The sequence below is a fragment of the Vipera ursinii genome (genome assembly GCF_947247035.1).
Source record: "Vipera ursinii genome assembly, chromosome: 1".
Taxonomy (NCBI): Eukaryota; Metazoa; Chordata; class Lepidosauria; order Squamata; family Viperidae; genus Vipera; species Vipera ursinii.
This window is the reverse complement of record NC_139512.1, coordinates 335,836,258-335,861,090: the sequence shown is the minus strand read 5'-3', so window position 1 is coordinate 335,861,090 and position 24,833 is coordinate 335,836,258. Positions and strand designations below refer to the sequence as shown.

At 42.3% G+C, this 24,833-nt stretch overlaps 1 protein-coding gene and 1 long non-coding RNA gene across 4 annotated transcripts; one reads left to right on the top strand and one right to left on the bottom strand.

The window, feature by feature from the left end:
• Positions 1-88: 88 nt before the first annotated feature.
• On the bottom strand, positions 89-4,645 carry LOC310640386. Its single transcript, XR_014492519.1, has 4 exons — positions 4,286-4,645; positions 3,887-3,952; positions 2,631-2,796; positions 89-1,280 (listed from the first exon to the last, which is right to left on the bottom strand). It is a non-coding gene; the product is annotated as an uncharacterized lncRNA (long non-coding RNA).
• Positions 4,646-17,672: 13,027 nt separating this feature from the next.
• LOC310648398 (uncharacterized protein) lies at positions 17,673-24,343 on the top strand. Of its 3 annotated transcripts, none has more exons than XM_083376204.1 (6): positions 17,673-17,847; positions 20,861-21,237; positions 21,434-21,572; positions 22,195-22,337; positions 22,647-22,699; positions 23,330-24,343. In XM_083376204.1, the coding sequence occupies exons 2-6, from the start codon at positions 21,029-21,031 to the stop codon at positions 24,115-24,117; spliced, it is 1,332 nt and encodes a 443-aa protein (XP_083232330.1). In that variant the 5' UTR covers positions 17,673-17,847; positions 20,861-21,028; the 3' UTR covers positions 24,118-24,343. The 3 variants fall into 3 exon arrangements, with proteins under 3 accessions (XP_083232330.1, XP_083232331.1, XP_083232332.1); XM_083376205.1 differs by having other exon boundaries at positions 17,742-17,838; XM_083376206.1 differs by having other exon boundaries at positions 17,811-17,847; positions 21,016-21,237.
• The last annotated feature ends 490 nt before the right edge of the window (positions 24,344-24,833 follow it).

Below are 24,833 nucleotides of genomic sequence, written 5' to 3'. Positions count from 1 at the left end.
TGGAGTTGGTCTAATAGTGCAAAAGACTTTTGCCCCCATAGGAAACTAGCCCAACTCACCATTCCAGGAAAAAATTACAGAATAGACATTATTCAATGCATCTGTTTATGAAGCAATGATTACACTCTGAAGACAGGCAATTGCTTAAGTGTTATTTGCTTTTATAAATATTAACATTTTGTGCACTCCTTAATGAAAGCCCACTTGTGCTGGGTGGCAATATCCAAGCATCCTCATGCCTCCATATCCATCTCTGGGTATAAGCAATCATAAAAGAGGAGCATTCAGGAAACAAATACATCTTCCAGGGAGGCTCCCTTCAAGCCACAATTATAACATTGATAAGCATAATGGCAGAAGAGATGCTGTAACCTGCATGAATTTCCAACATTGGGTACAAAATTGACAGAAGCAAAACAGAATGGTGGTGTCATCAAACTTACAACTCTGCAGTTTCTTTAGCTCATTGTTGAGGCTTAGCTACAGTGTAGTCTTACTTCACAATTTAAATGTTATGAATGAAAATTGTAAATGTTGCGTGTCAAGCACATTCGATGTTACTTTTAAGGTAAACAATGCCTGAGTCACTTGAAAAGCCCATATGTCAGAAACTTGACATTGTGCAGAGCCTTAATTGCTTGAATTAATGTTAGCAGTTCACTTGCTGTTATTTTTCCATGTAACTTCAATAGGCATTTTAAAGGACAGTTTATCTACAGGCTTAAGTAAAAAAAATCTTAAGGGCTGCAGAAAAGTAATGGAAACTGTTAACATCTGGAACATACCAGTTTCACTTTTAGGCACATCTGCAAATGATCGGCTTTCCTTTCCTTGTCACCTTCTGGCTGAACTAATGCCACTCATTTTGAATATAGCCACCCAGAACCTTCCGTTAAGGCCAGCATTCCATAGGTCTTGGGCGCATTTAGTTTTAAGGCTCCCTAATCATACTGCTTTAAGAGCTGCACTGGCCGCCAGTTGGCTTATGGGTTCAACTGAAAGTGCTATTACCTCCAAAGTCCTAGATGGCCCAGGGCCTAGACACCTTTGAGACTGCTGTCAGAGATGCAAGATGAATTGTTAAGGATCCCTTCCCTGCCATCTGAAACTGGACCCATTCAGTGACTGTGTACAACAAAGGGAAGAGAAGCTAGCTTGTAAGTTTACTGCCACAATAATGCAGGAAAGAATCTCTTTGCCTCAGTATATGGGTCTTCAGAGGTCTCAAGGGAAAAGGACACTTTTAGTACTCTTGAGTGCATTGTAGTGTTTGTCCAAACCTGAAACAGATTTTACAAATTGGTTAGCAACCTACATTGAAGCACTTTCTACTTGTAATAATAGCTTCTTATATGAAGTCAGTGAATATTCATTTGTAACAGACTTGAGGGAGAAGAGCATTATCCCTAATCAGTATGCCTAGGCCAGGGGTCGGCAACCGGAAAAAGCAAAAGAGCCACTCCGAACTGGTTCCATCACACACAGACACAAGTGGGAGCTGCAAAATGTGCGCGTGCATGCGCCCATGCACGCGCATAAAACAAAATGTTTTGCACATGCGCAAAATGGGAGGCACCGGCGCGCCGACGGGTCTCCCTGGTAATGGGCACTGGGTTGTGGCGCTGCCAGAGCCACCCCCACGACCTCCAAACCACCGCCTGTTCGGAGAGGTGCGCACGCAGCTCTCCAAACCTTCCCACTGCGAACGGGAGGCGGCGCCACCTGTTTGCAGACCTGGTGGCGCCTGTTTGGGCGGCGGTAGGTATGCAAACTCGAAGAGGTGCGCATGAACCTCTCCGAACAGGCGGAGGTGCACATGCACTTCTCCAAAGGTTTGGAGAGCTACGCGCGCACATCACCCGTTCGGAGAGGTGCGTGCACAGCTCTCCAAGCCTTTAGAGAGGTGCGTGTGCACCTCCGTCCGACGGTGCCACCCATTTGTAAACCTGCCGCGGCCAGTTTGCAAACCTGCCACCTTCAGAGGATGGCGGCAGCTCTGCAAATGGGCTGCAGCAGCAAACAGAGGTATGCACGCAGCTCTGCAAACGGGCTGCAGCAGCAAACAGGTACGCGCGCAGCTCTGCAAACCTTTGGAGAGGTGCGCGAGCAGCTCTGCCTGAACCCAAACGGGAGGCGGCGCCACCCGTTTGTAAACCTGCCACCACCGGTTTGGAACGCTGCCACGGCCAGTTTGCACACCTGCCGCCTTCAGAGGAAGGCGGCAGCTCTGCAAATGGGCCGCAGCAGCTTTCCAAACTGGCGGTGCCACCGCCTGTTCCGCAAGGTGCGCGCGCAGCCCCTCCCGAACAGGCGGCAGTGCCACTGCCCATCCAGAGAGGTGCACGCACACCTCCACCCGTTCAGAGGTGCGCACGCACCGGGCGCAGGAGATGGCTTAAAGAGCCGCATGCGGCTCCGGAACCGCAGGTTGCCGACCTGTGTCCTAGGCGAACAGATCCCTTTGAAAATAAAATGCAGAAATCAATCCCAGCAAAATACATTAACATTCTAGCATTCAAATTTAGATATCTTTTTTTAATGACTGTGTTTCTCTGAAGACAGCTTTCAAATCACCCAGATTATCAGAGAGGGTCTCAGCTACACAAAGAGAGAACTGGATCTGTACCTACCTCCATGCATCTTAGAAGTATATTCCTCTTTCAGTTCTCAACTTTAATAATGCAAATATGGTCTCTGGTTTTAACCATGTTCACAGTAAGTACAATTAGTGTGTATCTATCTCTTTAACGAAATCTGGAGGGACTTCCATCTTTGAAGACTGGGTAGGTGAGAAATCTAAAGAATAAAGGAAAAAAATTGGGAAGAAAGGACTTCTGGCTGCCAAGCTAGTTTAGTGTAATAGGTTATTAAAAGATGCCACCCTAGAAACCAAGACGACTGAATTTTAGTCCCAACTTAGGTGTGCAAGGTGGCTGACTGATGTTTGGCCAGTTACTCTCTTGGCCCAATCCATCTCACAGGGATGTTATTGTGGGGAAAATAGGAGAGAACACCAAGAATGCCGTTGCTTTCAGTTATTTATAAAGCAATTATTTTAAAAAATAGCCACTTTTTTTCTCAAATAGGAAAGTCAAGAAAAAAATCTTGCCTTATCCAGATTATCAATTCAAATTTTACTAGAGTCCCAAAGGCCAGAATACTGAATGAATTTAATACTGAATGAAAACATCTGTGTAAGAGAAAAACTAACTATAATGGAGCCTAAAATTAAAAACATGGTTACTAAAATTAATCCAAATAAAATAAACTCCAATCCTAAGTAATGGTACAGCATACTACAGAAATGATATCACAGAATTGGGTGACTTGAGAGGTTATTTTCAAGTCCTTGTCTTTTGAATAGTAGCATTAAATAAACTGCACTTCCCACCTGAATTTTTTTTCTAGACACCTTATGTAGGGAACAGTGTAATAGTGTGTGGCCTAGAGTTTCTATTAAGCACTTCTATTAAGCACTATCACCACATGAAGATAACCAAATAACCCCAGGAAGGACTGCTGAGGACATAGTATCCAACCTGGATACTAAAGGACTCACAAAAATTTAAAATTAGAAAGGATTTTAAATATGTAGCTGGATACAAATGATAAATAATGCAAGTGTGACTCCTTACTTAGGCTTGTTTGAAAATCTATGTCCGAGATTTGTTGCTTAAGGGCAGTTCCAGCATTATGAAAGCCTAACCTGCACAAACGTTCCACAGAACCCCAGCAAACAAATTATACCTTGTCCAGATTCTGAATTGCCTGAAATCCAGAATGAAACCTGGTTTATTTGCAGAAGCTGATATAATAGTTCTGGGTTGGAAATATTTTTGCACGTTGCACACACCCTTACAAGCCAAGAACTATCCATTTGACTTACATCTTTCCAGTCACTAGTTGGCATTTCAATCACAACCGCTCATCTTGGAGGGCAGCTTCTGGCTCCCTGAAGAAAGAAGACAGGCTTGTAATAAAGAGTGTTTGTGGGAACAATGGTTTTTCCCTCCTTACAGCAGCGTTTCCCAACCTTAGGAACTTGAAGATGCGTGGACTTCAACTCCCAGAATTCCCCAGCCAGCATAGCTGGCTGGGGAATTCTGGGAGTTGAAGTCCACGCATCTTCAAGTTCCTAAGGTTGGGAAACGCTGCCTTAGAGGCTACTCAGAAAGACCATCTCAACAGCAGGAGTCTGCCGGTAATTCCAGCGTATTTAAGGTTTTCTATCATCACGGTGAGCCTCCTTTCCATAATACCCAACTTCAGAGACTTCTAAATTTACCTCTGGATGTTTCTCGCACTGGTTCTTTCCATGTCTTTTTGAAGTCAGATCCCACATGGCAACGGCAGAAAACCTGCAAGATAAAACAGACGATCAAGTACCTTTAAAAAAAAAAGAGAGATTTCTGTAACGATAGGCCCAACCTCCCACTATCTTCCTCTTCCTCCCTTTTTTCCTCCGGACTGAACACAGGCCTGTCTCGGGAGGAAGAAACGGTGACAGGGGAGGGCAACTCGCGGTCAGCCATGAGGAGTCTTTCGTCAGTTCTCGCATCTGACGGCACTTCCTATCTTGGCATCATCACCCCGCGAAGGGGAAAAAAAAAAATAAAGCCTCCCTCTCGGCCTCCGCGAGGCGCCATAGGCCTCCGCGTAACAACAACAACAAAAAAAAGCAGGGAGAATGTTGGCTCGCAAAAAAAAAACCACAACGGAAAAGGACCGACCCGTCATCCCCGCAACTCACACCCTTTTTTCTAGGGCGCCATGAAATCCCTCACCTCCCTCTTAACCACACACAAGACGCCAGCGACGAAGCGCGAAAAAAAGAACGAGGCGCTTCCACGCGGTCCCTTTTAAGAGAGGGGGACAAACCATTCGGATGGCGGGGACGGCTGGACCGGGAAAAGTAGCTGCTGCTGATTGGTTCGAATATACCATTTCACGGCTGCAAAATCGCGGGGGGGGGGGGAGAACGGAGATGTATTGAAAAGAGGGAATACCTTGGGAGATTTCCGGGTCAACCAAATGGGCGGGGAAGAGGTAGCGAGACGTATCTGCGCATATAGGCGAACAGCAGTGGTTGAAAGGGATGAGATCCTCTGGGATGTGCTTTTCATCGCGGAACGTTGCTGAACGCAAGAGGAGCGCAGTCGTTAATAATTGCAACATAATGGTTTGGGGGATGGGATTAGTGGTGTCAAATTAAGAACCGGGATTTCCCATATTAGGGGGGGGAAGCGTGATTAAGAGAAGCAAGCGACCCTCAGATTGTCTGCATCTGCACATAAGATGCTGTTGTAATCACGGATCATATTTGGGTGCAGCCAAATAGAATAGGTGGGCTCACTGCGAAGTTTTTTTTTTATTATTTATTTTAATTCCATTTATATCCCGCCCTTCTCCGAAGACTCAGGGCGGCTTACAAGCTTAGCAGTAGCCTTCATTCTATGTATATGCCTGCTTATTAGGGCTTTCACACACACACACACAAGCGGCATTATTACAAAGTCAGCTTAATTGCCCCCAACAATCTGGGTCCTCATTTTACCTACCTCTGAAGGTCTTTCTGTTCGCCCAAGGTGGGTCTGGTGGGGAAGTGATAACTTACATCTTCTTACTAAAAGATCCTAAACTTTTTGCCATCCCTCCTTTGCATGAACTGACTTCCATGAAAGAAGCCTAAATTAAGTTTTATTATTTACAGTCCAATTAGACAGAAAGTAATGTAGCTGTAAATCAGCATGTACCACATAACAAACATGGTTATTTATTTTAGAGCATAAACATTTCCTGGGTAAATATAAAGACTCATATTAAGCCCTTGCACAGTTGGGGCTGTCAGGTCCGTCTTTGGTGTCCTCATAAATCCTGTCCAAAGTGCCATTCTCAAGCACCTGAAGACAGAGCCAACCAGAAAAGTACCCTGGTGGTGAGAAAAAGGTTAAGGAAATCTTGCAGGATCACAGGCTGCCTCTGCAAATTCAAACTGGTCTTCCTATAATTTTTCACGAGTATTGATGCTTCTGACCATATCACCCATCCATGTCTAACAGGAGAGCCCTTGATGACAGGGCTGATATTCCTTTGCCCAACGGGACAATAATAGCCCTGGGTAGCTGACTGTTGCTTAGCTGAATAGGCCAGTGTGGTGCATTCCTTAACCCATCTGCTGAAGGAGAAGGCTATTACTCATATTCCTAGAACATTTGCCCAAGAGGAAATGAACAGACTCTCTGACTTCCTGTGCCTTTGAGTGTGCTTGATGTAAGTTCTGAAGGTAACATGCACATCTAGCTTATGGCAGCTTTTGAGCACTTGTAAGGATTTGGCAGAAATTTGGAACCAAAATTAATATTGGAATTCACCAAAGGCATAGAACAAGGTTTATGTGGAACACTGTGCCCTATAAAAATTGGAGTCCATCTCAGGTCTGAAGGATAGTTCTGATTTTAACATCACCTTAACCTGGTAAAAGAGATACCGGTACATCTTCCCTCACAGAGCCATTAATTTCCTAACCCTCTTGGCTGAACTTAGAGTAACTAGGAAACCCATTTTATCACCCGGAATGTTCATTGGAAGCTGTTTAATAGACAAGGGGAATGTGGTCAGTTCCTAGAAAACTAATCTAAAATCCCATGAAGATAATTGGGAGATGAAACTTGTGCCTTTAAGAAACCAGCATGCATAGGTGCCCTGAAAGAGGCTCTGCCATTTGTCCAGAAGAATGGACCACACGTCAGTATCCCATGTGATATAGCAGCTCTTTGCCTATCCAGCTTGTAGAAATCTCAGCAATTCCAATTCCTTATCTTATTGCTATAAAAAAAATTCTACATTGCCATTCAAATATTGTCCAGGTTTTCTGATATAGCTTCCTTGTAGTGGGATGTCTAGTTATCAAAACAATCTCTACTTTGACATGCCAGCATAGCACACATGCCTCTGTTCATCCTCCAGATACAGCTCGTAACTACTCTGGATCTGGCCCTTAGAGTTAGCAGATCTGTTTTGTGTTCACACATGCCTGCAAGGCCCTTGCCTCATCTCTACTAAGATTAAACACCATGACCACCTGGGCCAGATTAGTTGAATTCCTGAGCATCTTTATCTTGCATGCTGCTTAGACAGGTGTTGGCAGGAGTATATAGAGAATGCCACTTTGCATAATGTAAACAACACATTATTTCCCTCTGCCCAGTAGACATGGAACTTGGAGGGGGGAAAAACAGCTCATCTGCTGTCATAAATAGATTGATGGAGATTTCCCCCCTTTTCTGGAGTTCATTGGATGTAGTATCCATTTGCAGACATAAAGGAAAAAGACTTTGAAAGAAAGAGGCCAGGTCCATTAGCAAAGTGATAAAGCAAAAAAAAAAGTTGGCTTAAGCCCCAAGCAAGAAGAAAGCATGTGCAAGCAACACCTCCCTACTTTGCATAAGTATAAAGGGGTGGTGGTGGTACAGGTGGATGGGTAATAATGCAGTCAGATTTGTAAGATTCTGTTGCTGTAATTAATATTAATAAAAATGGTTTTACACTTCTTGTGGAGTGGATGTCTAGGTTTAGAGGGGGCTGAAACCCCTTTATATATTCTGCCAATATGAAGACCAGAGATCACCCATCTCATCAGGTGGCTTGCTTCCTACTGGAGGCCCTTTGATTTTGTCCCAACCTAGTACTGATGTAGGCTTTTGTTATTCATATCAAAATATCTCTCCCCTTACTGCCCTTACTACATGCTCCAAATCTATCACTGCCAAATGCCCCAATCTTAGGGTACTGGCAAAAACAACTTGGACTGCAACCACTGGCTTTGGGCTAAGTAGGAGTGAAGACCTCCCAGTCTGGTTGGCTCATTAGCCAGCTCTCTGAAAGGCCTTCCTCCTACCGTCTGGCTGATTCTCGCCACCACAGCAAAGATCCAGCAACTGTGGGGGAGATTGCCAGGAACAACCAGGAACTGCAGTTGATTTGCTTTTGGAATGGGAATAGGAATTATTTAAGAAATCTAGAACTGTTTTTACTGGGTATTATCACAGATACCACCGTTGTGGACACTAAGTTGATGTTGAATTTAATTATGGCAGCGAGGCTTTTAGTAGCGCAATATTGGAAGAAGGAAGAACTGCCGACTATAGAAGAATGGACTTTAAAAGTTTCTAACTTGGTGGAGATGGCAAAGATCTCAGCGTATTTGAAAGACCAATCGCAACAGAGATACATTGTGGAGTGGAGGAGATGGATTGATTATATTCAGAATAAATATGGGACTAAAAAGTTTCACTTAGCATTCGAATAAGTAGCGGATATATATCATGTATAACTAGCTTGTAGTTATTTTACCAAGAGTTAAAGTGCGATAGAATTTAATATTTTATTGTTGTTTGCATATTTTAGATTATGTTTGTTTGTATTTTTATACCCTGTATTTTGCTCTGGGAAGTCGGGGAAGGGGGAGGGGAGGGGAGGATTGGGGGGGGCTGGGGAGAGGGGAGGGGGAGGGGGGTTTGTATTAAAAAATGTATTGTAAAACTTTTCAATAAAAAAAAGAAATCTAGAATGGAAGTGTTCATCTGACACCACAACTCCTATCATTACAATCCTCCCTTGCAGTCTTTCCAGTCACATAAGGAATTTCTGTTAAAGATTAAAACCTTTCTTATAGTACTCTGCAGTTTGACTGACTTCTGCACTTAGTAAGGATTCTCTTTATATCAGTCACGCAATATCTTTCTGGAGGGAGTGAATGCACTCTTTGTTGTGTGTTCACTACTTTTCAAAGAAAATGTTCCTCAAATTTATGCCATCATCTCCCAAGCAAATTCATTTATTCAATTTATTCCATTTATATACTGCCCATCTCATTGATAAGATGACTCTGGGTGGCTTACAAAAGATAAATATTGGAACAATCAAAAAGAAATAAGGAAAGGCACAAGGCAAGGATGCCCTCTATCCCTTCTGTTATTCATTTTCACTTTGGAAGTTTTAAATCGAAATATAAGACAAGATACAGAAATTAGAGGGTTGGGGATAAAGAGTGAAACATATAAATTACAAGCATTTGCTGATGATTTATTATTTATTTTGGAAGATCCCTTAGAGATGATTCCAAAATTGTGGGGGAAATTAGAACAATATGGTGAAGTAGCGGGACTAAAAATTAATAAAGAAAAAACTAAGATAATAGTTAAAAATCTTACGGATAAGCAAAAAATGTCAGAAGTGCCAGAGGTACAGATAGTGAAAAAGGTAAAATATTTGGGTATATATTTATCAGCTAAGTGCTCAACATTAAAAGAAGATAACTACACAAGGTTATTTTTTTTATTGAAAAGTTTTAAAATACAGTTTTCCTTTAAAAAACCCCCCTTCCCCCTCCCTATACCCCCCCCTACCTCCCCCCAGCCTCCCTCCCTCCCCCCCTCCCTCCACCCCCCCTCCCCCCCCCGACTTCCCAGAGCTAAATACAAGGTATATATATATAAAAAGGCAATCATAAACAACCATATACTAACAACTATAAGTTCTAAAATCCATCACTCTCTAGCTTATATAGGATAAAACACACCTTAACAATATTAAATATATATAAAAAACTAGAATAAAAAAAAGAAAGAGAAACGAAAGAAGACTTATTCGAATGCTACATAAAACTTCTTAACCCTATACTTGTTCTGGATAAACTCAATCCATTTTCTCCATTCCATAATATAACGTTCTTGCGAATGATCTTTCAAATAGGCCGAAATCTTCGCCATCTCTGCCAGGTCGGAAACCTTTAAAGTCCACTCTTCTATGGTCGGCAACTCCTCTTTCTTCCAATATTGGCCTATCAAAAGTCTTGCCGCCGTAATTAAGTTCAACATCAGCTTGGTGTCCACAACTGTAGCGTCTGCAATTATTCCCAGCAAAAAAAGTTGCGGACAAAACTTTATCCTCTGTTTAAAAATCTTCTGCATATTCCACCAGATTTTTATCCAAAAAGCCTTAACCTTCTTACATGTCCACCATATGTGAAAATATGTTGCATCCTCATCACCACACCTCCAACATTTAGGCTGATAATTCGGATACATACTTGCAAGCTTTTTAGGATCTAGATGCCATCTATAAAACATTTTGTAAAAGTTCTCTCTTAGATTTTGAGCTTGAGTAAATTTTACGTTTCTCACCCAAATCTTTTCCCACGTGTCCATTGTAATAACTTCCTGGATGTTTTGGGCCCATTTAATCATACAATCCTTAACAAGCTCTGTTTCCGAGTCAATCTCTATCAATGCAAGATATATCCGTTTAATATGTGCTGGTCCCTGATTTCTAATCTGCTTTGTCAAATTTTCATCAGTCATTGTAAATCCATTTTTCTGGTCTTCTTTCCACCTGGCCTGTAATTGAATATATTGAAACCAAGTCTGAACAACCTTCTCTTCTCGCAAGAGGCTATATGATTTCAAACACCAAACGTTCCTTTCCAAGCTTAAAATTTCCTTGTACGTAGTCACATCATGTTTGAAACCAGCATGTATATTTTCTATTGCGTGTTTTGGAATTGCCCACAATGGTATCTTGCTGCTTAGCTTATGTCTATACTTCTTCCAAACTCTCAGCAATGCCTGTCTTAAAATATGCATCCTAAACACAGTATCTACCTTTTTATCATACAACAAATATGCATGCCAGCCAAACAACAAATCATGGCCCTCAAGATTTAATAACCTCAATTGCGTCAAATTAATCCAATCGCTTATTCCTACTAATGCAGCAGCTTCATAATATAATTTAAAATTAGGCAGTTTAAGGCCACCTCTCTCACGAGTATCCTGCATTATCTTAAGTTTAACTCGTGGCTTTTTCCCTGCCCACACAAATTTATTGATACCACGCTGCCATTCCTCCAAGTTGGAATCTTTCTTAAGAATCGGTATCATTTGAAACAAAAATAAAAATTTGGGCAGGACATTCATTTTCACTGCTGCAATCCGTCCCAACAAAGACAGTTGCAATTTTTGCCAACTCTCCAGTTCTTTTTGAATCTTCCCCCATAGTTTTTCATAATTATTTTTATATAGCTTTGTATTAGAGGGCGACAAAATCACCCCCAGATATTTAACCCTTTTAACAATCTCAAATCCAGTTAATCCTTCTAAGAGAGCCTTCTGTGAAACTGTCATATTTCTAGCCAAAATTTTAGTTTTCTGTATATTTACTTTAAATCCAGAAACATTCCCATATTGTGTTATTATCTCCATCAGGTCCACAACAGAGTTCTCTGGCTGGGTCACTGTAACAACCAGATCATCTGCAAATGCTCTCAATCTATAGTCCTGATCTCCAACTTGTATCCCCTTAATTTTTTCCGAATTCCGAATCTTAACCAATAGTATCTCTAATGTTAACACAAATAACAAGGGCGATAACGGACACCCTTGCCTTGTGCCCTTCTCAATATTACATGCTGCTGTCAGGCTATTGTTAACTATAATTCGGGCAGTTTGTTTTTGATATAATGCCCTAATCGGCTGTAAAAAATTTTCCCCAAAATCCATTTTATCTAACACTTTCAACAAAAATTGCCAATTCAATTGATCAAAAGCCTTTTCAGCATCTAAAAAGATTAGCGCTGCAGAGATCTGGTTGTGCTTTTCCAAAAACTCTAACACATCAACTATATGTCTCACATTATTTTTCATTTGCCTACCACTAATAAACCCCGTTTGATCCCCATGAATCACCTGTTGCAGAACCCTCATCAGTCTATTAGCCAAAACCTTAGCAAATATCTTATAATCTGTATTTAAGAGCGATATCGGTCTGTAATTTTTAACTTGAGTAGCATCCTGGTCTTCCTTCGGAATCAAAGAGATAAAAGCTGTCTTCCAAGACGGTGGCACCTTTCCCCCCCTCTGAATTGTCTGAAACAGTTCCTTTAACGGCTTTATCATCTCAAATTGTAAATTTTTATTAAAGGCCGCGGTCAAGCCATCCGTGCCTGGCGCCTTATCGACCTTCAGTTCCTTAATTGCTATAAGAATTTCTTCTTCTGTAATCAGTTGATTAATCCCCTCTTTTTGTGCTTGCGTAAGAACCGGGATGCTAGCATTCTCCAAATATTTATCAATATCTTTCACATTAATTTCCTCTTTAGTATATAATTTCGAATAAAAATCCACAAAAGCATCCTTAATAAGATTCTGTTTAAACACAACCCTTCCTTTATACTCAATCTTGTCTATATTAGAGGCCCTTTGTTTTTCCTCAGTCTATAGGCTAACCATCTGCCTGGTTTATTAGCGTTGCAAAAAGTATTGTGCCTAGCAAACCGCAGATTGGTTGCCACTTGATCTGCCATTAATTTATCAAATTGTCCTCTTAACAGTCTAATAGCCTCCTTGATCTTCACATCCTCTGAATTCAAAATCAAAGCCTTTTTTTTTCCTTTATTTCATTCTCCAGTTCTTTCCTTCTAGTTTCCACTGCACGTCTAAGTCTATTATTCATATATATCAACACTCCTCTCATATAGGCCTTGCTAGCATCCCAAACCATAGCCATAGAGGTACCCTTATTCATATTAATCTCAAAAAAATCCTTCATCCGCTGTTTACATTCTTCCACATTTCTCTGATTTCTAAACAAATTCTCATTTACGCGCCACGAGCGCCTGTCTCTTTTCTCCTTATCAATCTCCAACCAAACTGGACTGTGGTCAGAGATAGTTCTTGCACATATCTTCACCTTTTTAGTTCTCAAAAAAAATCATTAGTCAACAAAATAAAATCAATCCTCGAAAAAGATTGGTGTCTGTCAGAATAAAAAGTATAATCCTTCTCCTGCAAGTGTCTCTCACGCCAGATATCTCGCAATTCCAGGTCATCCTTCATTTCAAAAAAAGATTTAGGCAGTCTAGCATGACTTGGAATGCGCTTAAAAGCTCCAGCCTTATCCAACTGTACATCCAGAACACCATTCCAATCTCCCATAAAAATAAAAGATTTATAATCCAACTGGGTAAGCTTTGTGTGGAGTAAGCTAAAAAAATCAGCTTGTTGTTGGTTAGGTGCATATAATCCAACTAGAAGCGTCTTTTTACCTTCTAACAACAGCTCAATCATAACATATCTTCCATGCTTATCTGCTTCAATTAAGTTTGCTGTTAAGGCACTTTTAACATAAACAACCACTCCATTTTTCTTATTCTCTGCAGAGGCAACAAAATGCGTACCCAGTCTCGAGTTCAGTAAATGCTTTTGATCCAAAACTCTAATATGCGTTTCTTGCAAACATATAACATCTATCTTAAATTGTTTTAAATATTGAAAAACTTTCTTCCTCTTCTGCGGTGAATTCAGTCCATTAACATTCCAAGTTAGAAATTTAGTTGCCATGCATATCCTCCAGAAGCTCTTGGACCACAGCTTTGATAGGACTAACTTCTTTAGGCCGTGCTCCTCCCACAGCTTGACTATATGTACGTTGTGAAGAATCTGAAGACTTTTGCTGATCTTGTTCTTTTATTTTCTTTGCTCGTTTTAAAGCAGCACGCGTTACTCTTTGCTCTCTAGGATCATCCAAAGAAGTTGTAACTTGATCTCCTCCAACACCACTTTCCTCTGTTTCATCCTCTTGATGTTCTCCTTCTCCAGATCCCTTTCCAGCTTCCAGAAGTGTTAATGGGGTTGCTTTTAAGACATTGTTGTAGAAATCACGCGCTTGCTTCACAGTAATCAGCCGGTACCTTTTACCTTCATGCATCACCATCAGCCCCTCTGGAATCTCCCATCTGAACCTTATATCTCTTTGCTTAAGCTCATGCACGAGAAATGTATAGTCCTTCCTTCCCCTTAAGATCCTTGGAGGAATTTCTTTTAAAACCAAGACTTCTTGTTCAGCAATCACCACTTTAGCATCATAGGCAGCTTGTATAACTTGGTCTCTGATTTCTCTTTTTGCAAAATAAACCACCACATCTCTAGGCAACTTTCTCTGTCTGGCAATCCATGAATTCACCCGGAACACTTTATCCATAGCTGCTCTTATTTCAGATGCTGGCTGGTTTAATACCACTTCAAGAGCCTCAGAGATCAGCTGCTTTAAATCTTCTTTAATATCCTCTTTTAAACCTCTAATTCTGATAGCAAACTGCATCTGGTAATATTGGGCTAAGCTTAACTCCTTTTCCACTTTGTCTCTTGCATTTTCATTCTCCCGTGCCTTTACTTCTAATATAGCATTCCTTTGAGCCAAATCATCCATTTTTTCATCTAATTCTTCCACACATTCCGCCACTTTATGCACTGAAGACAAAATGTCTACCTTCATCACGCTGAACTTCTGTTCCATCCTCTCTTCCATTCTCTCCTCCAATTTCTCCAATTTCTCCTCCATCTGCGCAAATTTGTCAGCCATTGATTGATTGATTGATTCCAAAAGTTTATCCAGAGCATCTCGTAAATCCTTCGGTGTCAGCGCTTCAGGAGGATGCAATGCCTGTAATGATGATTGTTGCACTGGCGAGGATCCACCACTCCGAAGAGTTTTAGGGGGAGGTTTCGCCGCCATCTTTTAGTCCTCAATTATGACGCACTTTCACTTAAAGTTTAAAAAGTCCAACAAGCTAGAGAGTATAGTAAAATAAACCTCTTCACCTTTGTCTCTTGTACCGCTCTGCCTGCTCCTTTAAATCATAGTCCTTTCTTCAGGCAGGGATGGTTCGCAGACGCCTGGCTCTGCTCCAAGAAGTTCGGAGCAGAGACGCCGGCCAGCTGGGAGCAACCCAGGCTTCGGGGGAGTTCGATCCTTCAGCCGCCCAAGCTCCAAGCTCAGGCGGCCCCGGAGAACTCTACCCCTACCTGGGGCCTCACCCCCTCCTCTTCTCCCGAGGAGGGGGCTTCAATTTCGCCCGAACAGCTGATCGGCGCTGTTTCGGGCGAAAAAACAAACAGCTGAGCCGCGGGCAGCCCGGGAAGGCTGTCTTCGGCGCCGCGCCACCACCGGAAGTCTCACTACACAAGGTTATTGAAACAAATATAGACCTGGAAAAGTGGAAGAACTTAAAACTGTCATTATTAGGAAGAATAGCTACAGTTAAAATGAATATATTGCCTAAGTTTTTATTTCTGTTTCAGACAATTCCGATAAAACTTGGGGAAAATTTTTTTCAAGAGTTGAATTCATTAGTTTTGAAGTTTGTATGGCAAGGAAAGAAAGCTAGAATAAAGATGAAAACCTTGCAAAATACTAAGGAAAATGGAGGCTTTGGCCTACCTGAGTGGGCTTTGTATTGTCAAGCGTCTATTAACATGGGTGAAAGAATGGATAATGCTTAGGAATAAAAGGTTGTTATATTTGGAGGGACATGACTTACAGTTGGGGTGGCACGCTTTTTTGTGGTATGGGGAAAAAAATCCATGGGTATTTTCAAAATCACTGTATTAGAAATGCTTTGATAACAGTATGGGAAAAAATTAAAATGAAAATATATGTAAAAATTCCAGGGTAGTTATCAACAATTGAAGCTTTCTCACACACAAATTTGTTAGATTTTAAAAAAACTTGGACATATAGAGATATTTTAAATATTGATGGGACATTAAAATTGAAACAAGAGCTGGAACATCAGGGCATCAACATGTCATGGTGGGTACGCTTACAAATACAAAATAGATATGAAAAAGATATGAAATTGGATTTTATAAAGAACAAAATGTATTTGATAAGATATTATTAACTTCAGATGAGAAATTAATTAAGAAAATGTATAATTTTTTGTTAACTTTAGAGATGGAAAGTGAACAAATTAAAGGGACGATGATAAGGTGGGTGGAAAACTTTGGTTATAATATAGAATTAGAAAAATGGCAAAAGTTGTGGGAGACAAATTATAAACTGACAATGTCAACTGCGTATAAAGAAAATTTGTATAAAATGTTTTATAGATGGCACTTACCTCCAGCAAAACTTGCAAAAAATTTTAAAAATGTATCAGGTAAATGTTGGAAATGTAAACATAACTTAGGTACATATTCTCATATCTGGTGGACATGTGACAAGGTAAAGGCTTATTGGAAAAAAATACATGCTTGGCTAGAAAAATATTAGGAGAACATGTAGTATTTAATCCTGAATTTTTTTATTAGGTATAGTACCAGAAAAGATTAATAAGCAAAAATTATACTTGGTTTTACCGCAGCAAGAATAAGTTATGCGCAATGTTGGAAAAATGAACAAATACCTTCAGAAGAGGAGGTAATAAAAAAGATACTGGAATGCGCAGAGATGGATAGACTAACTATGAGGCTGAAAGATAAAGAAGAAACAGAATATTACCAAAGCTGGAATTTATTCTACAAATGGTTAGAAGAGAGAACCAAAGAATAGGACTTGATTATGTATTAGCGTTTTATGAATCCAGATCGCACGCTGTTTGAAAAACTAACATATGTATGTTTTTGTTTTGTTTTTAATTCCATTTATATCCCGCCCTTCTCCGAAGACTCAGGGCGGCTTACAAGCTTAGCAGTAGCCTTCATTCTATGTATATGCCTGCTTATTAGAGCTTTCACACACACCCCAAGCGGCATTATTACAAAGTCAGCTTAATTTCTCCCAACAATCTGGGTCCTCATTTTACCTACCTCGGAAGGATGGAAGGCTGAGTCAACCTTGAGCCTGGTGGGAGGTTAAAAAACAATAACAAACTTTATAACAAAAAAACCCCAAAAGACCAAGAAGAATGAAGGGCAAACTCACCATAGAGTCCATGGAATCAGCACCTACACAGCTATTCTCCAATCCCACTAAAGTTCTCAAATCGGCCCCTATCTTCACTGTTGTCTGTGAATGTTGAATGCAGGATAGGGAATGCAGTACTGTGCTGAGAGCTGACCAAAGCTCCCTCTTGTGGTGCTATAAGAGACTTGCAAATACCTGCCTTGAGTTAAAGCAGGTCCTACAATATCTAAAAATCCCTAAATGTTTAATGTCTAATATACTATCCACCGCTTTATTTTTCAAAATACAAATTGCGTTAAAGGGCATCACACCATCCAGTTTTACTGAAAAACAGAAGGTGGAAAGAAGAATAGCAAAACAAAGCACTGTGACTTTTACCAGAAAGTAAAAGAGACAAAGGGAAGCAGAAGGTGCCCGATGCACATCAGTTTGTTTATGTATGTATGTATTTATTTGTATCCCTTTCTTATTTTCACAAATAACACAAGGTGGTGAACATACACACCTTCCTCCTCCTCCTCCTTTCCCAACAACAACCCTGGGAGGGGAATTGGGCTGAGAGAGAATTACCCAAGGTCACCCAGCTGGTGTTCATGGGTAAAGGTGGGACTAGAACTCACGTCCCCTGGTTTCTACTCTGATTTCTAGCAGGCTAGCTAGATCTTTTTTCCAGTCAAGGGATGTTGGGGGGGGAAGCGAGACGAACCCCCCCCCCAAAAAAAACCCCGCAATTTCTTGCTAGGAGCTGAGGGGACAGAAAGATAATCCCACTGATCCTTCAGCCATTTCACAGTCAGCCAGCCGTTCTGTCTCGGCTGGGCCAAAGGGCTGGCTTTGAATGGGCGGAGGATGACCCTCGGAAGAGGGGCAGCGCTGCCCTCTGCCTTGGCCTATAATCGGCCGTTCTTCCTTTCCCGCCCTCCCTGGTAGAGCGTGGATAGAGAGCCAAAGCAGGCGCCAGGAGGAGCCGACAGTTATTGCTGCTAGCCCGCCTCCTCCGCTCTTTTCCTAGAGAAGAGACGGGCCTCTCCTCGCCTCGGACTCCGCCGCTCCACCAACCAGGGACGGACGCCGACTAGAGTTGCTGGGACCCGGGTACGAGCGGTGGGTGTTTCCGCTTTTTGAGGTTTGGGGGGGGGAGGTGAAGAATCGCGCGCGCGCAGACCCAAACAGCCCGCCATTGTTTGCAAGCATAGAAAAGCTCCCAGCTCCGGAGCCCCTAATTCGGGGGTCTTCAAACTTGGCCCTTTTAGGACTTGTGGACTTCAACTCCCAGAATTCCTCAGCCAGCCATGCTGGCTGAGGAATTCTGGGAGTTGAAGTCCACAAGTCCTAAAAGGGCCAAGTTTTTTTTTAAAAATTCCATTTATATCGCGCCCTTCTCTGAAGACTCAGGGCGGCTTACAAGCTTAGCAGTAGCCTTCATTCTATGTATATGCCTGCTTATTAGGGCTTTCACACACACCCCAAGCGGCATTATTACAAAGTCAGCTTAATTGCCCCCAACAATCTGGGTCCTCATTTTACCTACCTCGGAAGGATGGAAGGCTGAGTCAACCTTGAGCCTGGTGGGAAGCGAACCTGCACTAATTGCAGGCAGCTGGTGTTACTTAAGGAGGCATTGGCCCACTGCTCCACCAAGGCTCAAGTTTGAAGACCCCTGCCCTAATTCATCCGTCATCCGTAGCCCCGCTCGCTGCCACACCGGTGGGAGTATCATTCTCAGCCCGGAGACCCTCTCGGGCAACTCCGCGAACGCGCACAAACGCGGAACTTTGCAAAATGCTTGGCCGGGCCACTAATTACTGGGGTTTCCTCCAGGCTGTCCTTCTGCGATTGCTGGGGCGGCCGTCCTTGTTTTGATAACATGTTGGAAGGGCGAGAGCACCGGAGACCCGCTGGGAGTTGAGTTTCAATTGGAACCAACGATTCTACCAAATTGTCACCAGCTCTGATCGTGCAGAGCCGGCCCAGGGTCCCCCGTGTCTAATTTGAAGGCTGGCTTCACAAGGACCCTAATACTGGGTTAATAAATGCAGTTGCTGTATCCACTGCACATGGTCTGTCCAAAGCAGTTAACTACATGATGTGATAATCTGAACCATGCTGGCCGTTTTAACCAAGTTGTGGGAACCCACTCAAGATTTTGGAGCAGGACAAAGTTTTGCAGAATCAGTGTGCTGATAGACTGGGGAGATGGGACTGTTCAAAGGAATTAACTGATACAGCACATAGAGTAATAGACAGGTGAATTTAGTCTAATGGGTAGCCTCCTTTGTAGCATCCCTGTAGTCATGTGATCAAACTTCAGGGGCAACTGGTTCCTATTTATGTTGGTTGCAGTGTCCTGGAGTCATGTGGTCACCTTTTCCAACCTTTTGGCAAGCAAAATCAATGGGGTATCAGATTCACTTAACAACCGTGTTACTAAATTAACAATTGAAGTGATTCACTTAACAATTGTGGCAAGAAAGATCGTCAAATGGAGCAAAATTCACTTAACAAATGTTTCACTTAGCAGCCAAAATTTTGGGCGCTATTGTGGTTGTATGCCAAGAACTATCTGTACTTCTGAGACCAGCCAGTCGATTTATCCCTTTGATTAAAAAGAAATTAGTCCTGAGCTTGCAAAGAGCTGTTTCAGGCAAGAAGTTGATAAGCTAATATTATAGAAACTCTAATTGTCAAGCATTCTCAAAGACCAATCTATCAATGTCAGTCGTGTGTCATCACAGATGGGCTTTTACATTATGCTTAAATTGGCTGCTGAAGTAATTCATTTTCTGAGTTTATGTGTTGAAACATAACTGGATAGAGACGGAGTTTGCATAACAGACTGAGTCACCCTAAAAGCTAATCAAAATTAACAGTAATCAAGCTTTCCTTACTGTGTGCTTGCAACTGTAAGGTCTTTATCTTTAACTGAGCCAATCATGAATGTTGTGCAAACTCAGCCAGAGATTATTGCGCTGTTCATTTCAATGATGTTTGGGGAAATAAGCAAAAGGATGAGTCCTTGCCAAGCTTACAGGGAAAAGGAGCACAATATGGACAATGTTAGTGGTGACATGGAACCCATGCTTGGCTTCAGGACGAAGTGAGAGGTAAGGTTAAGCCAAGCCATGCCGCCTCAGTGGGATGAAGACCGTGATGCTCAGCCTAGGCCAGCTTTTCTTAGCCTTGGCAGCTTGAAGATCTGTGGATTTCAACTCCCAGAATTCCCCAGCCAGCAAACCTGGAAAGTCTCAAAATCAACTGTAAGAGTTTATTTGATTTCTCACTGCCTACAGTGTACCGAATGGAGGAATTCTCAGGCTGCAACTGAAAATTGCTTACAGAGGATAATTTTATCTTTTATTTCAGTTTCTTGCTCTCATGGTCTTTCCCCAGTTTTTCCCTTGCAGTTTTATTGGTGAAAGGAACAAAGTCAAAGGGGAGAGGAAAAGAATAAAGTCAAAGAGGAAAGCAAGTAAACATGACTAGGCATGTCCAGTTAATCCACAAGCTAATTATTTAATCATCACTATGTTGGTTTGTCCCTTTCAGAAACAAGGTACAAAGGCCAATGGTAATGTAGCTAGGTGAAGGGGATTGGATGCAAGCCCTACAACCCTAAACACAGTTACCTGTTGGAGGAGGTTGGCTTTATGTGCTTACGTGGCAAATGTATATTCAGAGGTGAAACTCTGAAGCATTTTTTATGTGCCCCAGCAATGGAGCTATTGGAATGATGCTTTGCATCTTGCTTTTTTGTGTACCTTTCTGAGATTAAATGCCAATACTCATTCCTAGGAACACTACAGCCTAGTGTTTCTAGCCCTGATTAATTTTATTTATTTGCTTTATAGAAAAATGAAACAGACTCTTTCCTTAATTTTTGTCACATGCATCTGACAGAGAATTCTGAGTTTATTAATCTTACATTTTAGTTAAATACAACCAAGCAGACTTCTGGTGCCTGTATATTGTATATTCCAATCATTCAAAATGATTATTGTCTCAGAAATAGCAACATAGTTGGGTCTAGGGCTCCATGCTTTGAGATCTTGTCTATTTCTGCCAATGTGACCTCTTGCTATCCCTATGCTCAAATATCTCATTTATTTCTCCCCTCCAGTTATTCCAATGATGATCTTCTGGACTTTGAGTGTCGTGACTGTTCTTATCCCTTGGAGTCAAAGGGAAGACTGCCTTGCAGGCTTCTTCAATCAACATAACTGGAGGGCTCATTTGCAATGCTTATTGTAGGTATCTCCTACTTTTCCCCTGCAGACCCTTCTGCAAAATGGTACCAACGAAGCTACGTGTGGCGGTAATTGGGGCAGGAGCGGCAGGACTGTGCGCCGCCCGGCACATCCTTGTCTCTTCTGAGACTTTTGCTCCGCCGGTGGTGTTTGAGGCCTCAGATCGCTTGGGAGGCACCTGGATTTACACAGAGGAGAAAGAAGATGCCATGGGAAGAACCATCCACTCCAGCATGTATCGTGACCTCAGGTAGTCACCTAAGGGTGCTGCAGCCTCTCTGCACTTTGGGATGGGTTCTTTATGCCCTACTCTACCAATGTACTAGACAGCCTAGGAAGAGGCCTCAGGCAGCTGTTCTTTAAATGCAAAAAAGAATGGAATCTGGGCAGGGGAGAGGAGTGGAATGCAGTGTGGAAAGTGTGCTTTATCCTGCTTCTGCTCCTAGGACCAACCTGCCCAAGGAATCAATGGCCTTTCCAGATTTCCCCTTTGACCCATCACTGCCTTCATTCCTGCACCACTCGGATGTTCTGGCCTACCTGGATAGCTATGCAGAGCAGTCTGGAGTCTGTGACCATATCAGGGTGAGAGATGATCGGGCTGTTAAAAGCAGGGCGTGGCAGAGCAAAAAGAGGCACGTGCTCCCTGGGGGAGGATGGGAGCACAATAAGTTGCCACGGTTTGTTTCTAGATCTTTCAATGCAATACAGATTAAATGCTGCACCTCTTCATATTATTATCACGGTTGGTTGCACAGTGAGCCAGATGTTTAGAAGGGATTTGGCATTTTTATATGCTTATCAAGCCCTTCCCAAAGAGCTAAAATTATTATTTTTATCCTGAGATTGATGATAGATAGATAGATAGATAGATAGATAGATAGATAGATAGATAGATAGATGAGAGCGAGCGAGCGAGAGAGTCAAGAGAGTTAAGGCAGCAAACATATGTGATACACCTGCCTCCTATTTTCCCCACAATAACACCCCTCTGAGATGGACTGGGCTGAGAGAGAGTAAATGGACCAAGTCATCCAGTTGGCTTTCATGTCTAAGGGTGGCATATAATTCACAGCATCCTGGTTTCTGCCCCAGCGCCTTCACCACTACACCATTAGTTTTGCCGCAGAATATTCAGAGCCTTACAGATCCAGAGCTAGCTGGTTTCTGGGAACTCACCTGTTCTCTTCCATTTTTTCTTCACTAGTTCCAATGGCAAGTGGAGGAGGTCAGGCCTGTTGAGAGGGATGCAGGCAGCCTAGGTGGCTGGGAAGTCACAGCAACAGTGCAGCACCCAGAGTCAACTCAGCAAGTCAAAGAGCATTTTGATGCCGTCATGGTCTGCACTGGGTAAGTCCTAGTTGAGCTGGGCTGGGGCAGGGATGGTGCTTTTGATAAGTAGAGAAGAAGCAATAAATTAATAGCCTGTGAAGTTTTTGCTGTTCTTGTTGCTTTGCGGGGAGGTCAAGATTCAAAGAGAGAGTAGAGAGTGAAGATGACTAACCTCCTCATGATTGCTGCAAGATCATGTTAGAATGAATGAAAGGCCAGGCAAATCACTTGATGCTTTTATAAATCAAGAAAGAAAAGGAGAATACGCTGTGATGCTTGACATGTCTCTGTTCTCCAACCTCCATCCTAATAGTTTTATTTCTGCAGCCATTACACTGTCCCATTTATACCTCCCATTCCTGGGTTGGACACTTTCCAAGGTAAGCTTTAAATCTTCCTTATTCTTTAGTGACAAGGGTGAACTTGCGGCTGGATCAAGTTAAAAACATCAGGTCCAGCATTTTACTTCCTCCATTGTCCAATTAATTGAAATAGTCTAGAGACTTATTTAATAGACAATGTACTTATTACATTGTCCAACCAGGGGCCCCTGGAAAATGCTTAACCCGAGGAAGAAGGCTGTGGGCTTTTTTTCTGTTATTGTTTAGACGTAGGCTGCCTCTAAAAGATAATGTTCCATGTAGCACAGCCCAGTGCCTAATAGTCAATTTTACACACACAGACACACACACACACACACACACACACACACCTGTCATAAATGTCCTTGAAGTTATTTAAAGCCAATGACCACCCTTATGTCTTAAGCAGCCAGTTCCATGAACTTAGTCCTGCATTGCATATTCATACTTTGTTCATGGATTTTCCTTTTTGTGATTGGTTTGTTTTTTGTTGCAGTGCAGAGTTACACGAGACAGCCATTTTAAAGATGCCATCCTTATCTTAAAATAATTTTAAAACAGAGCAATAGGCACAGGTTGGATATGTGTTGTACCCTATGCAAGAATGCCAACATTACTTGCCAACATTTTTTCCCTCTGTCTTCCCAGGCCGTATTCTGCACAGCCACTCCTATCGCTATCCAGAGCCCTTTGCCAACCAATCTGTAGTGCTGGTAGGTGCTGGTCCATCAGGAGTTGACCTGGCCTTGCAACTCTCTGATGTAGCTGCTCAAGTAGTGCTCAGCCATAAAAGGCAACATGTGTGTGGGCTGCCCAAGGATGTGATACAGGTACCCCCACTTTTGAAGGTGGGGCAAAAGACAATGGTATTCACTGACAGCTCCAAGATGCCAGCTGATGTCTTGATTCTCTGTACAGGCTACAAGTACAACTTCCCCTTCTTGGACTTGGCCAAATTGGGCTTACAAGAGACAGATTATGGAGTGGGCCCCCTGTACCAGCATTTACTGCCCCCCCAGCACCCTTCACTTTTCTTGATTGGCCTTTGTCAGCACATCTGTCCTTTCCCACACTTCCACTGCCAGGTGCTATTTGCACTGGCTGTGCTAAGTGGGCGCTGTTCCCTCCCTTCTGCGGCTGATATGGAGGCTGAAGTCCAAAGACAGTTGGAACAACATTTGAAGAATGGAGGGTTGGCCCGGTACTTCCTGAAGATGAGGGAACAACAGTGGAGCTATATGGAGGAGCTAGCTCACCTTGCTGGATTCACACCTGTGCCACCTGCTGTCCAACAAATTTATGAAGATACCCATGCCAGCCGTCTCTGCAGTGTGAGCACCTATCGTAGCAGAAACTATCGGCTATTGGGCCCCAGTGCTTGGGAGTTGGTGCAGGATTGTGGTGAGAATTGCATAAAGACTGGAGATCCAAAATAAGGACCTTAGAATGCTCCACGTGGCAATCTTCTCTCTTCCTCTGTGTGGTTTTCCTTCTAAGGCCCAACTGCAGTCAGGGAAATGGGGCCAAGAACTGCCAGGTGAGAAAGAGAAAGAACCAAATCCCCTCATGGCATCACTGAAATACAAGAAAGAGCTTTTGTAGGGGAAACTTGAAGCAGATCATAAAGAGGGACAAATAATTTATATTCCATCTGAAAGAAAAAGGGGGGCAAACCAGGTGTGTGTGTGTGTGTGTATACATATATATATATATATATATATATATATATATATATATATATATATATATATATATATATATATGTGTGTGTGTGTGTGTGTGTGTGTGTGTGTGTGTGTGTGTGTGTGTGTGTGTGTGTGAAATGTTAACTATTTAGATTACCTTGCTAGGCCCCAAACATGGGGCAAATCTTTATTTCCTGTTTTCAGCCTATCTTGAAGGCCATCGAACAGGCAGTAGTCACACCAGACAGCTCATATATTTGTGTAAATTACTAACAAAGAATTAAGGGAGACTGAAATGCATTTCTAACTTATTAGTTTTCATCCGTCAGCCATACCCTTCTGAGATTCGAACCTGGGCTGATTGCACATTAGGCAGTTGTTTTTACCTCTTGAGCCACAGGATCTCTCTCGCTTTGTTAGCTTCTGCAAGGGGAGATATGTGTCAAATGTTAACTATTTAGATTACC